This window comes from Myotis davidii, unplaced genomic scaffold (assembly GCF_000327345.1).
Source record: "Myotis davidii unplaced genomic scaffold, ASM32734v1 scaffold362, whole genome shotgun sequence".
In the NCBI taxonomy this organism is placed as follows: Eukaryota; Metazoa; Chordata; class Mammalia; order Chiroptera; family Vespertilionidae; genus Myotis; species Myotis davidii.
The window spans coordinates 3,369,465-3,384,713 of record NW_006297152.1 but is presented as its reverse complement, the minus strand read 5'-3'; the positions used below and the strand labels follow the sequence as shown (position 1 = coordinate 3,384,713).

The 15,249-nt window shown below is 38.0% G+C and overlaps 1 protein-coding gene across 1 annotated transcript in view; it reads left to right on the top strand.

Annotated features, from left to right (window-relative positions):
- The window catches only part of RNF2 (ring finger protein 2), a 37,067-nt gene that overhangs the window by 20,107 nt on the left and 1,711 nt on the right, over positions 1-15,249 (top strand). The window contains exons 2-6 of the mRNA XM_006772948.2: positions 7,621-7,709; positions 11,014-11,174; positions 11,759-11,974; positions 13,816-14,088; positions 14,868-15,039. Of these exons, the coding sequence (XP_006773011.1) occupies positions 7,623-7,709; positions 11,014-11,174; positions 11,759-11,974; positions 13,816-14,088; positions 14,868-15,039 (909 nt within the window). The 5' untranslated portion in view covers positions 7,621-7,622. The remainder of the gene's footprint in view (positions 1-7,620; positions 7,710-11,013; positions 11,175-11,758; positions 11,975-13,815; positions 14,089-14,867; positions 15,040-15,249) is intronic.

The window sequence follows — 15,249 nt, the reverse complement described above, 5'->3', positions numbered from 1 at the left end:
TGTTTTTGTATCTGAGTCTGAGTCAAACTGCTCTATGTAGAAACAGTGACTCAGTGGAAGTGACTCTACATCCCAAATTCCCTCTTAATAAAGAATGTATTATCTTTGTACCTCAGGAGATTTGGACTCTTTAAGATACTGGAATAAGGAAGTAGGCTGGAGTTTACAGCACAGTTAATGGCATTGATGCAAAAATTAAAATGTAACTTCCCCTTTAAGGTTGCAGTGGCTTATTTACACCATTTAAAAAAACAGTAATAAAGTTATCCCCCAAATCACTTATATTAATATTACATTACAGTGGGGCCTTGACTTACGAGTTTAATTTGTTCCGTGACTGAGTTCATAACTCAAATTACTCGTATGTCAAATCACTGTGACGTTCGCTGTGCCAACTAGCGGTGGCGTATCTGAAGCTGGCTTGTAACCCGAGTTTTTTTTAGCTTGCAACTCAAAGCAAAAAATCGGCCGAGAGATGGCTCATATCTCAAAAAAACTCGTTGGTCGGGACACTCGTAAGTCAAGGCCCCACTGTACTGGGATGAAGGCAATATACTAGAAACCCCTTAGGCAAGCAGGGATTAAGACAGTCTTAGAAGTTACAAAATTTAGACTGGCAGATGAGAATCAGAAGTAAAGCACCAGTGTAAGGAATGTCTTGTCAGAGAGATGAGTTAGAATTCAGGAAATCAACAATAATGGAAAGTTCTGACCAACTGGGACAAAAAATGAAAACACAAGAGAAACAACTCCCACTCCCAGATGTACATTCTCTAGCATCAGTATACAGTTCAGAAACATATCTATTGCTAACTTATTTAAAAATATATATATGCCAGATGGACGTGGAGATGTATAGTTTCACCAGTTTTCTTGAAGACAAAGTGCAGAAACCCTTGGTTTTGGCTTTTGAATGATAGATGTTTGAACTTTAATACACAATATGCCTCTTATTTTGAAAAGAAAAGATTGGAGGAAATGGATGACTGGCTGTGTTTGGTTGGAGTATTCAAGTTAAAAGATGTTGCTAATGGTAGACTTTCTTAGGTCAAGAGAAAGGACCATCGTTAGGCATCGTAGAGGTGAGGATCTTTTTTATAGCAAGCTTTTGATCCACAAAATATTAGTGCTAAGAAGGGCTCTTGATGCTACTTAATGTAAAATTTTATTTACAAAGAAGGAAACCGGATCCTCAGATAAAGTGGTTAGCCCTAGTTCACCCAAGAATTTAGAAGTAGAGCTTTTTTACCACGTGCATATATTTGTAGAAAACTTGTGGCTACTCCTATGTGAGTAACCAATATTCCTATTATCAAATTGTCTCCACCTAGTGGCAACAATTATTTTGCGAGGCTGAGTATAAACATGGGAAAAATTGTTAGGGGTAACTTTATTGATCACTCCTTTTGAAGAAGAGTCAGCCTGGTGACAAATTGTGTTGCCTTTACAAAGGGAAAAGAGGAGACAGTGTGCCTAATAACCTTACTAAGGAATTTGTAAACTCTACAGTTACATGTGAATTAGGCAGTACATTTATTGCAGAACTTGGTGTGTTAAATTTGTATTTTAGAGTTTTTTTTTTGTTTTGTGTTTTCTTTTATTATTATTAGTTAAGGTATTACAAATGTGTCCTCATCCCCCCCCATTAACCCCCAACCCCCCCCCCCCACACACACACTCATGCTCCCATCCCCCTGTTGTCCATGTCCATTGGTTTGGCTTATGTATTTTACCGTTTTCACACACACACACACACACACACACACACACACATATTATATAAGCATATTTATCATATAAGCATATGTATATTCACATGTATAATTTTTCCTCTTTGTTTAGATAGCATGGTAAATCAGTGGAGAGGAGATGAGCTAAACAATAACTGATAGGATCAAAATCAAGATGTTGGCAGGCCTGTATTCTTTCTGGAGGCTCTAGGGGAGAATTCATATTCTCTCCTAACTTCCAGAGCCTGCTGTCACTTAGCTCATGGGCTCTTTCTCCAGCTTCATGCCAGCAGCATAGCATCTTTAGATTTATCTCTTTGACTACTATCCCTGCCCCTTCACCTCAACCCCTTCTCTCTTATTAGGACCCTTGTAATCACATTGGCCCAAACCCAGATAATCAACGATAACCTCCCTTTCTCGAGTCTGAATTTAATCACACTGGCAAAGTCCTTTTTGCCATGTAAGGTAGCATATTCAAATTTGGAACATAGGATGTGGACACCTTTGGGGGCCCATTATTCGACCTACCACTAAGTTGGAGACTTAATTCAGAAAGCCACCAAAAACTTACAGATGGAATATTTTAGTGTGTTTTAAATCGATGTGTTATAGCCTAAAGTAAATTAGCTTTCATATAGTAAGTTATGATTGTTTATTCTCCCTCAGGAACAATTTTCAGTTTTCCTTTATTTTTAGATATGAGGTTGAATAGGATAGGCTGATTTGTCTCCTTTATTACAACAATTATATCTATCATATGTTCTTCACAGAATCCTATAAAATAGGTAAATTATTTTAACCTTAGAGGAATTTCATGCTTTAATTTTTATAGTGTTTCTGAAGAGTAGTTGATATCACAAGGATGAGGTTCACCAGTAGATTTCTTTTTTAAAATTCTTTGTTGTTTAAAGTATTTACATATGAATCCTTTTTCCCCCATTGACTTCTCCCCACTGGTCCCTGCTGCCCCCTCTCCCCCCTGCACATGCTCTCACTGCTCTACTGACTCTGTCCATGGGTTATGCTTATATGCATGCATACAAGTCCTTTGGTTGATCTCTCCCCCCTACCCCACACAGGTTGGATGGTCTGTTCGATGCTTCTGTGTCTCTGGATCTGTTTTATTTCATCAGTTTATGTTGTTCATTATATTCCACACTAGAGGCTTGGTGCACAAAATTTGTGCACTGGGTGGGGGAGGGTGTTCCCCCAGCCTGGCCTGTGCCCTCTTGCAGTCCAGGAGCCCTCGGGGGATGTCCGACTGACAGCTTAGACCTGCTCCTCACGGCTGTCAGTCGGACATCCTTAGTGCTCCTGCAGAGGTAGGAGAGGATCTCTCCATCGCTGCTGCGCTCGCCAGCATGAGCCTGGCTTCTGGCTGAGTGGTGCTCCCCCTGTGGGAGCGCATTGCATTGACCACCAGGGGGCAGCTCCTATGTTGAGCGTCTGCCCCTTGGTCAGTGCGCGTCATAGCAACCAGTCATTCCGCCATTCAGTCTATTTGCATATTAGCCTTTTATTATATAGGACTAGTAGCCCCGCACACGAATCTGTGTGCCAGTAGCTCTCTGCGGGGCCTGGCTGCTTCATGCCCACTGCCCAGAGGCCCTCTGTGGCCTGGGGGGAACGCTTGCCTCGTTGCTGCGGCAATGAAGCAAGCATTCTGCCAGGCCTCTCACGCTGCCTGCTCTCAGCGGCCACCCTAGTAACCCCACCCCCACTCCCCCACCCCGGGACTTGGGGACTCCGGCTTCTTATACCTTTCTAGAACATGCATACCATTTCCTGTTTGAAAATATATAGAAATTTTTAAAAATATATTTTGCTATCTCACTTTAGATTTTTTTTTCTTCTTTTTTTTTTTTTTTTTTTTTTAGTACTGATTACTAGACGGCAACAAGCTTGGCAGCTCCCAAGAGTTTTTCAGCTCTGCCCCTTCTAATTCATACTTATTATAAAAATGTAGGCACTTTTTCATTTTGATTATTTTACAGTTCTTTAACTAAATTTTGCTTCCACAGGTCCATCCTTCACTGCTGCTGGAATTGATTTGTGTGTTTCAAATGTAAATCTGATTTTTTGTCATTCCACTGTGGATTTTTCCCAACACTTTTGCAAGGCATAGTAGGCCTCCCTAATCTGGTCCACCATTTAATTCTTCAGCCTCTTTTCTGTTAAGCTAAAAATAAAATCCAAAAATGAGAGGCAACAAGTATTTACTTGGGGTCAAAAGAATTGCAATTCTGGAAATACTGATTCAGGCAGAAATCTAAAATATGTCCTAATTACAGGGTGAGCACAAGGGATTTTTATTAGAAAAGGAAGGAATAATTACATGAATAGAAGAAAGAAATTTCTATTGGTGTCAACAAACTGAGTTAATATTTTAGCTATACATGGCTGGTAACTGATTCTGTCTTCAGAAAGAATCCATAATCATCAGTGTTTGTGTTCAGAATGTCTGCTTTTCTGTTGGCTTTGCAAATGGTTGTTTGTAATACATTGTTGGTTTTGCCCAGTCCAAAGCTTATTTTGCCCAGTTCAAATATTCCAAAGGTTCAAGGCCCAAGGCATACAAAGTACTTCCTCTGGAATGGCTTCTCTGGCTCCATTTTTAAATGGCTTCACTTATTTCAGCTTCTCACATTTCACTATTTAGTAGTGAACTACTTGGAGTTTCATAAACACCCCATATTGAGTTGTGCCTTTGCTTATTATGTTGGTCCTTCTGGACTGCTTGCCTTTCCTTAGTTGGTTAACTTAACCTTAAACTCTCCTCTTCCAAGGGAGGAGTCTCTTTCTCTAGGAAGCCCTTTTCTGACTTTTCCTCCATGTGACTGCTACTTTGTGCTTTTGTAGCATCTACAGATTGTATGGAAAACATGGTTCAGGGCCCACTAGCCAATAAACTCTTGCAGGGTCTCATTTCCTATCACACAGTAGCTCTCAATAAATGTTTCCTACTCAATTGGTTGTCATTGTGGGTCTGTTAGCTTCTAATATGGGTAGACAGGGACAGAAGATGGGTGGGGGTTAAAAAACATTAAGTCTGTTACCAGTACTCAAAAACTTAATTAAGACTGGATAATGAAGCTCTGTAATTCACCTTTGAAATGTTTCTGCTCTGTGTTCCATGATGTGGAAAAACACACAATCCAATTAGGAGTTGATTATATTTTTAAATAAAGAAACTATTAGGTTAGCAAAAATAATTTAGATGAATATTCCAGTTGTTTAGTACAATGACAACTTTCAGTAAAGAACACTTTGTCTTACAGAAATTAGTGTCTGACAGTTGTCACTTTAGATTACAAACTGCTGCAAGTGGTTTTCATGAGGTGATGCTGCAGGCAATGCTATGATGGCAGTTGAATTGCTTACTCAGAGTTTATCATTGTTCCCTAGTTTGCCTAGTCTGACCAAAGGATAAAGGCCATATAGGGTTCTCTACACTTTACCCCAATATTCTTGATGATCAGAGAACAGTCTGCCTGGTCTATATATATTATCTTAATCCCTTCAAAGATGGTATGTGGGAACTTAGTGTACTTTTGTCCTGTATTCATTTTCAAAAAAAATTGTTAGTCTTCTTAAAGCCTAAATTATAGGGTAGTTTTAGGAACCAAATTCTGTATGGTAGAATGATAAATATTTAAAAGCTATATTTATTCATATTATCCTGGAAGTAGACACAAAATTTCAGGGACAAGGATGGACAGATTATTATTACAGCAATAACTGCATCAGTTCCCCTTTGCCTGAGTTCTTCTCCCCACCCCCCGTCACCCCGAAAGCTATGCAGTAAGAGCTAGTCCTCAAACTAGGCCCACGGGCCACATGCAGCCAGCCAAAAACATTTATCCGGCCCGCCTGGTGTTTTTGCCGCCGCTGCCTGTCCTGCCTAGCAGCCTACTGGTCCCGGGCCCGCAGTGTGCATGTGGAATGTCTGAGGGACAGTGAACTGGCCCCCTGTTTAAAAAGTTTGAGGACCTCTGAGCTAGATGTTCATTTGGTAGGCGAAGAGCCTAAAAATATGAATCTGGGAGCTTGTGTAGTTGTTACCTCATCTCCTGAGAAAGGAAAAGAAATCCTTGCTCCCTAATGGAAACAAATTCTCCTTAGTTGAAAAGGAGGATACAATCTTTAGCATGTAAATGAGCTTTTCTGGGCCGGGTGTATATCAGAGAGGTCTTAAACTTTAAGGCCCCTGGGATGTCTCCATACTCTCATCCCTCCTGAAATATAAAAGCATATGTCTAGAAAGATAAATCTCTTATCTATTCAGTTACCTTTGTGTTTTAAGACTTGTCTGAAGGACAAGTGTTTTTCTGTGTCTGTTGTTTTGCTTCGGGCCCTAACCATGCAGAAACACAAAAATACTTTCTCTATGTATAGAAATTGATAAATCTTCCTTTTGTCTTCCCTTTCCCATGATAATTTGAAGTGACACTTTTTTAGTCATGAACAGGTCAAACACTGTTACGATTGTCTAACTTGAGCTCCTTTCTTTCAATCATAACCGTTGTTGAGGTTTTCAGCAATAAATACCCTGGCAGGTTAGGTTCTGGTTAACCAGTTTTTCCTGAGGGCAGAGCTTAAGAACAGAGTGACCAGTGGCTTAAAGTGCTAGAAAGCAGCTTTTGTATCTTTGATAAAAGTTGGACTAGAGGCCATGCTGTAGAGTCTCAAATTTTCCTGATTTAGTTCTAAGTTCCATGACCATGACTTTTAAAAAAAGTATTGTTTTAAATAGCTGTTGTGTGCCAGGCACAGTGCAAGGTAATGGGGATATTGTGGAGAATAAGATAGATGAAAGTGCCATAGTGGGAGGGTAAGGGGAGCGGGGGGGAAGAAAGACATGAAAGAATGGCAAAGTAAGAATTTTGTTAGACTTCATGAAGGAGCTAGCTATGGGAAAATCTTTGGGGAAAAGAGCCTTCTGTTACAGATAGAAGGATGAGCTAGTGAAGGTTGTAAAATGAAAATGAGCAAGATTGATAAAGAGAAGAATGACAGATGTGGCTGACAGATGGTGAACAGAACTCAGAATCACAAGCATCTTTAGGTGTTTGGATTCTGTTTTAATTTCTAAAACAGGCATGATAAACATTTTGCTCTATAACTAGCTTTTTAAAAAAATTTAATGTTTGTTGTGTACATCTGTTGAACTCCATGTCAGACATACAGCTCATATATATATATGCGTGTGTGTGTGTGTATATATATATATATATATATATGCTATATTCTTATTGACACGCATGCATAGACTTTTTTTTTGATATTACAAATAATGCTGTCAATTTTTGGTTCTTAGTTTTTTCCCTCCCTGTCTCCCCAATAGGTGGGGATAGGATGGCTAGAATGCGCAAGAGTTGTGTATTTTCCTTCCCCAGGTCAGTGAGGTTCTGGATAATACTCTGGCAGGTTAGGTTCTGGTTAACCAGTTTTTCCTGAGGGCAGAGCTTAAGAACAGAGTGACCAGTGGCTTAAAGTGCTAGAAAGCAGCTTTTGTATCTTTGATAAAAGTTGGACTAGAGGCCATGCTGTAGAGTCTCAAATTTTCCTGATTTAGTTCTAAGTTTCATGACCATGACTTTTAAAAAAAGTATTGTTTTGGTTAAGACTGTTTTGTATACCTTCAGTAATAATTAAGTACTTTCTGTGTGTCTATTTTGGGCATTCAGAGATCAGTTAGTCTCTCGCTTTCTAGTAGTTTGTAATATAAATGGAGAGATTCTTGAGCTTTTTTTTTTTAATTTTTGAGGAGCCAGTGTATAATTTTTATTTTTATTATCCTCAGGATTTACAATTCTTAAAAATCACTTTTGAGATTTATTTCCCTTTCAGATACTAAAATTGTTTTTTCTTTCTTTTTTATCCCTAGCAATGTCTCAGGCTGTGCAGACAAATGGAACTCAACCATTAAGCAAAACATGGGAACTCAGTTTATATGAATTACAACGAACACCTCAGGTAATGTAGACTAAGATAACAGAGGAAATATGATACATGTGTAAATTGGGATACATTTTTAGAAAATGAAAACTTGAAAGAACTTAACAGTAATAATAAATTGATATATAAGTAGTACTGACTTGTGTATATTTGGTTGACACTTCATTCATTCATTCAACAAATAATTTGAGTGCATATTCTACAGGTCCTAAGCTAGGCACTAGGTGAAATGGTGAATAAAACATGTAGCACCAGCTCTTAGAGTTTATAGACATTAAACAGATAAACATCCATAGAATTATACCTTGAGAGATTGGGTAAAGGAAAAGTCCTCAGTGCTGTAATAAATAATAGCTGGGGGAAGTAGGGAAGACTATTTTCAGAAGGTAAACATGGGAAGACTGGGAGTGGAAGCAGGGTTGAAGGAGATAAGCGTACTTACAAATGATCTCATTTTAAGTTGGTGATGCCTATAAGAGAGGCAGTGATGCTAACTAGAGAACTGGACTAGATGTTAAGTTTTAGAGATTGTCAGCACATTTACAGCGTACTGAATAGATAAGATCGTCTAGAAAGAGAGGAGGAGAGGGCCCGGATCTTCCTCCAGAGGAGCTTCAACATTTAGAGATTAAGTAATGGACAAAGAGCCAGCAAAGGAGACAGGGAAAAGCAAGGAAGAGCGAGAGAGAGGGGATAAAATCTATGAGAAAGTGTTTTAAGGAGGAGGATTCAGTTATTGTTTTCAACAGTATTCAGAAGATGAATGAGATGAGCATTACAAAAGTGTACATTAGATTTGGCAATATGTATTTGGTGATTTTTTTCAAGAGATTCACTTGATAGATTGTGCTGCTATGTCGAAGGGGGGAAAAGTGAAAATGCATAGGCAATTCTTCAGAAAAGTTTGGCTCTGCAGTGGAGCAGAGAAATGGAGCAAACACTGGAGGAGGACATAGCATTGGGAAGTTTTAAATTACTCCTTCCACTTCCCTTGTTCAACATCCCCCTTTCCTCCCCACCTCTCCACCCTTGACAGCTCTCAGGTGCATCATGCACATTTCTCTGTGCAGCAACTCTATGGAGATACTACTCTGGGCTGATTTAGTGGAGGAAAGTTGGCTAAAATCTGAGAGCAGATAGAATAGTCAAACAAGTGATACACTTAATAACATAGGAAGGGATTTATTTTCAGTAGGAAGAGGTATACTTCCTCCTTATAGGAAAGAAGATGATATGAAATTTGAGGTAAGGTAATGTATTGAATGTTCAGGTGGAGAAGGTCTGCAGATAGAAGAAAAGGTGTACAATAGTGTAGTGAAAGGAAAAATGAGTTTGTTACAGAAACCAATTACTGAGCAGTATTGAACACCCATTTGAGTCTGGTGAAAGTTTTAGTGATACCTGTCTGGTTGTGAGATTCCCCTGTCTTACCCCCACAGTGCTGCTCTACCTGCACAGGTACAGGCCTGGAGAACAGGGTTGGGATTTTGTTAGGCAAGTTCTTTCTAAACAGGACAGACTTACTAGCTGAGTCATCATCATTCTCTTTGATTATTTCCTCATTAGAGGTTATAATTCCTAAATCAGAAGTTTGTGTATGTATTAAAACTAAGTAAAATAAAATATAGAAAGTGCTTTATATAGCGAGGCTGAAACATGCAGACACTTGATAATAGTGATAGTTATTGTAAATGTAAATATATTTTACTTGTGTTCTTTATGGGCAGTACCTATTATTTTTGTCTTTCCTTGTGGGGTCACCAGTCTTTGACCCTTTAGTGAAAGTAGGTACTATGGAGAGGCAGTGGAAACAAGGGAGTGTCACTAACATGGGAAGCTCCTTATTTTTACTTGCATCTTCCTTTCCAATAGTGACTGAATCTCTTTTCTTATTCCATCTGGGCCATATTGGTGGCTTTTGAGCTAGGTAATTTGTTCTCAATGCCACCTTGTAGGGAGAGTGGATAGTGGTAGGAAGAAGTAGGAGTCATTAGTCTCTCTGCAGCTGGGAGATGTGTACATTGGAACTCCAAATGCATTTTATCACATTTTTTAGACATGACAAATAAAAATACTTCAGATATACTATGGTTTAAATCAGTTAGCCTGAGAACCTGACCACTTTGTGTAAAATTTCTTTTGTGGATCAAGACTTTTTAAATTCCAAAAAAGTGATTTTAAAATGAAATAGTTAAATTGTGTATCAGTTAGAGAATATTTGTATTAGAATCTTAAAATCTTTTTAATAGATGGCATGAAATGTATAACTTACAGTAGTCCCCTCTTATCCACGGGATTACATTCTCGGACAGCTAGTGCATGCCTGAAACCACAGATGGTACTAAACACTAAATTCCATCTTTTTTCCTATACAAACATACCTAGGGTAAAGTTTAGTTTATAACTTAGCCAATTTCATGGCTAGAAGATTCCTTCTTACTATAGATCTTAGTATCGTTATTGAGAACTTTCACCTTTTTATTTAAAGAAAGCACTTTATGGCTTCTCTCTGTCATATCTAAATTGCCAGCATCGCTACGCTACTCTTGTGCTTTGGGGCCATTAGGAAGTAAAATAAAGGTTACTTGAACACAGCTCAAGATACTGAGACAGTTGATCTGATAACTGAGAAGGCTCCTGTCGCCAGTGTAAGGGTAGCTTGTGTATACTGTGGGGATATGCTGGGCAAAGGGCTGATTCACCTCCCAAGTGGGATGGAGCAGGACAGCATAAGGTCTCATCACATTACTCAGAACAGTGCACAATTTAAAACCTCTGAGTTGTTTATTTTTGGAATATTCCATTTAAAATTTCGGACTGTGGTTGACCATAGGTAACTGAAACCTCAGAAAGTGAAGCCACTGATAAAAAAAAGGGGGGAACTATATTATCAAAATGGTGTAATTCTGAAGACAGAAGAAACTTGCTCATTTTGCAGGGTAAAGAACGATGTCAAATAGTTATTTAGAACCACATAACTGGTTAATATGGCTAGAACTAAAACCTAAGGTATCTGATTCCTAATTCAATGCTTTTTTTATTACACCAGGATAATTTACTCCTAGTTGTCTTTTAGATACATTAATATATTATCTTTAGCATTAAAATAAAAGCATTTATATATAACGCATTGGTGGAGGCAGTGAAAGGAATTGGGGGACATTATAGCCGAAACAAGATTGGCTGTGAGCTGACAGTGGTAGTGGCTGGGTAATAGGTATGTAGATGTTCATTTTTGTCATTCTTAATACTTTTGTGTATTTGAACTCATTCACAATAAAAATATAGGTAGCGTTTAAATTTTAAGTTTCCTCTTTTACAGGAGGCAATAACGGATGGCTTGGAAATTGTGGTTTCACCTCGAAGTCTACACAGTGAATTAATGTGCCCAATTTGTTTGGATATGTTGAAGAACACCATGACTACAAAGGAGTGTTTGCACCGTTTTTGTGCAGACTGCATTATCACAGCCCTCAGAAGTGGGTATGTTGAAATGAGTTATACTAGGTGCTTCAGCTGTACCAAGACAGTGCTCTATGGGTTTTGAGAAGTACATACTCTAGAAGTATTCATTTGAGAATTGGAAATTTTCTAAACTCTAGGTTTGAATTATTAGAGTATCTTTGTTTTGAGGAAATTATGAAGCCATGGTTTTTCTATTTAAGTATACAAAATGATATCCTTATGAATTGTTTTAATAAAAGAATTGATAACATAAATTAATATAGGTAATTATTTTTTGCTTGTATGTCATGGGAATGAGAAAGGGGAAATTAATATTAGGAAAAGAGTTGATTTCTATTTCTAAAAGTGGCTATAAATTATCATTGGTGATAATCAAATTTTTCCTTTGACAGTAGTACAGAGTATCTGAGGTTTTCAAAAATCTTGCTTACCCAAGATTAGTCAGATTTTTAATAAAGTTTAAGTTAATCAGTTTAAATTGCTATGACTTCTTAAAGATATTAGAATAAAGATAATGTAACTATTCCAGAAGCTAGATATTTTTGTCTTTAGCCTAAAGGTACTGGCATTGTTTACATTGTTTTTCCTTTCTTTTTATTTAGCAATAAAGAATGTCCTACATGTCGGAAAAAGCTAGTTTCCAAACGATCACTAAGGCCAGACCCGAACTTTGATGCACTCATCAGCAAAATTTATCCAAGTCGTGATGAGTACGAAGCTCATCAAGAGAGAGTATTAGCCAGAATTAATAAGCACAATAATCAGCAAGCACTCAGTCACAGCATTGAGGAAGGACTGAAGATACAGGCCATGAACAGGTATATGGGGAAGAAGGTGGCCATTTTCCCGAATACTTTATTAAATATTGAATTTATTAACAGCCTTCATTTTGAAAAAGACAAAATACAAGAAGTAATAAATAGTAGTTCTGCAAGATTACATTTTCATGCAAGTGTGGTATATGCCTCCAGGTATCTTAAATGCCTGGGTTTCCATTTAAAACACTAGAACTTTTGAATTCTCTTTTATACCCACTTCTCCCTCCACTTACCTACTGTTCTATTTCTCTTCTTTTTATAGCAATACTTCTTAAAAGAGTTGTCTGTGCTCACTATCTCTACTTCTTCCATTTCCTTTTGAACCCTCCATGAGACTTTAACTCCTTGTATTACTGTTATCAAAAGTTACCAGTGGTGTCAACATTGTGAAATCTAATTGCTGATTCTCAGACCCCATCTTACTTTAGTAGCATTTTACAAATTAATTTCTCTGAATAATTTTCTTCTCCTGGCTTTCCGGAGACCGTATTTTCCTGGTTCCCTTTGTATTTTATTAGCTATTTCTTATCTGAAACTTACCATGTATAGACATGTACTGAACTTTTTTGTCCTTACCCCCTATTTTTCTTCATTCTTGCTCATTTCAGTTGATGGCAGCTCCATCATTCCGCTTGCTATCTAGGCCACCATTATCTTTCATTTGAAGTACTGAAAAATCCTCATGAGTGGTCTTTATACTTTCCACGCTTACCCCCACATAATCTATTCTCAGCACAGCAGCCAGAGTGATTCTGTTAAATTGAAAGTCAAATCATGATTCTCCTTTGCTTTGAGGTCTCTAATAACTTCTATTAACATTCAGGTTAAAAGACCTTGGCTTCTAAAACCCTACATAATTTGGGCACCTTCTCACTCCCATTCTCTTTTTCTCTCTGACATCTAATATATTCAGGCCTCATCATTTTCCAAAGTAGGAGATGCCGGTAGAGTCCCATCCATGTCTAGTTCTCACCTTGGCTGAACTTCAGAGTCACTTGGGAAGTTTTTAAATCCTAGGGCGTCAGGTAACACCTTAGACCAACTAAATCAGAATCTTTGATTGGACTCAGGCATCACTATTTAAGGTTTCAGGAGTGGTTTTAAAGTACAACCTTTAGTCTGGCTAGTGTTGCTCAGTGGTTGAGCCTTGGCCCATGAACCAGGAGGTAACCATTGGAGTCCCAGTCAGGGCACATGCCTTAGTTGCTGGCTCGATCCCCACTAGGGAGCATGTAGGAGGCAGCCAATGGATGATTCTTGTTCATCATTGATGTTTCTATCCCTTCCTTATTCTGAAATCAATAAAAAAAAATTTTTTATAAAAAAAAAATAGCAACTTTTAACCACTGGCTTATAGGTTAAACTCCATTAAACTCACCTGAAATTGTATTTAGTAAAGCAAAATAAAGTATTATAATTTTTAAAAAAATTTAAATCACTGTTTATATTCACTATTATTTCATTATTAGTTTCAGGTATACAGCATATTGTTTAGACAATAATATACTTCATAAAGTGTCCCTCCCCCAATATTTCTAGTTCCCACCTACCTTTCATCATATATAGTTATAAAGTACTAAATTTTGAGTGTATTTAAAGTTACACAATTCTTTTTAAAAAAAATTAATTTCTCTCTTTTTTTGGCGGGGGGGAGGGAGAGGGACTACGGAAAGATAGAAACATTGATGAAAGAGAAACATCTGTTGGCTGCCTCCTGCATGCCCCCTACTGGGCTTTTCTAGAATTTTCTAGAATTCTAAAGTTCTGTAAACATGCTTCAAAGGGGTTCATTAAAAATGCCTAAGTACATTTTCTGCAACGCCTTTTTGTTTCTTAACTAGACTACAGCGAGGCAAGAAACAACAGATTGAAAATGGCAGTGGAGCAGAAGACAATGGTGACAGTTCTCACTGCAGTAATGCATCCACACACAGCAATCAGGAAGCAGGGCCCAGTAACAAACGGACCAAAACATCAGATGATTCTGGGCTTGAGCTTGATAACAATAATGCAACAGTGGCAATTGATCCAGTAATGGATGGTGCTAGTGAAATTGAGTTAGTGTTCAGGCCTCATCCCACACTGATGGAAAAAGATGACAGTGCACAGACAAGGTAAGTGTGCGGGTTAGTTTTAGATTATCTGAATTCAGGAAATTTAATTGGGAGTTAAAGGCAATTTTGCATAAGAAAGAAGGGCAATATTTGCCATCCAGTTGACTGTCAGGGTTCATTTGGATATTCTTGATGCCTAGGTTGTTGTTTTCTTCCTCCATGCTTCCCATCCACACTTGGATATCTGAAAGGAATGACCTGACTCTCCTTCCTAGAGGAGGGAGAAAAAAGGGTCACTTAAATTTCTTAACAGTGATACTGGGGTGCCAATAAACACCAGAATTCTTGCTGGAGAGGATGACACTGTACCTCAGCTTTCTGCCTGCCATTGAGTGCAGATAAACATCAAATATTTGCTCAGTGAGTAATTGATGAGTATACCATACTTTAAAAAAACCCCCAAGATTAGCACTTTTATGCTCAGTCTTAAATACCAGAAAATTGATGAATTTTTAAACAATAAGCAATTGGTCATATTCTTGCTGCTGTAGACAGCAGGACTTTGATCATTGGGTTGAGATGTTTGTTCTTTTTCCTCAGTACTGTGTATATTTGTTGGATTTTTATCATTTTATATCACATTTTTATGGATTCTTTTGTGGCCTGGTAGATAGTCTACTTTCAATAAGGAATTTTTAGATAATAGATGATTAAATTTCTGATACTATTTTATCAGTAATAGAGACATTTACATTTTATAGAAATGTATTAGTCCTATAATCTAATTACATTTTCATTATTAATTTAGAAATGAAATTTCTAATGATCTATTTTTCCAGATACATAAAGACTTCTGGTAATGCCACTGTTGATCACTTATCCAAGTATCTGGCTGTGAGGTTAGCTTTAGAAGAACTTCGAAGCAAAGGAGAATCAAACCAGATGAACCTTGATACAGCCAGTGAGAAGCAGTATACCATTTATATAGCAACAGCCAGTGGGCAGTTCACTGTGAGTATCCTATCTAATAAAAGAGAAACATGGTAATTAGCATACATCTGCTACCCTTCCCATTGGCTAATCAGGGTGATATGCAAATTAACTGCCAGCCAAGATGGCAGCCAGCAGCCAGGCAGCTTGAAACTAACATGAGGCTTGTTTACTTCAGTGACGGAGGAAACCAACATTCCCCACCTGCCTTGCAGGCCTCTGAGCCTGCCG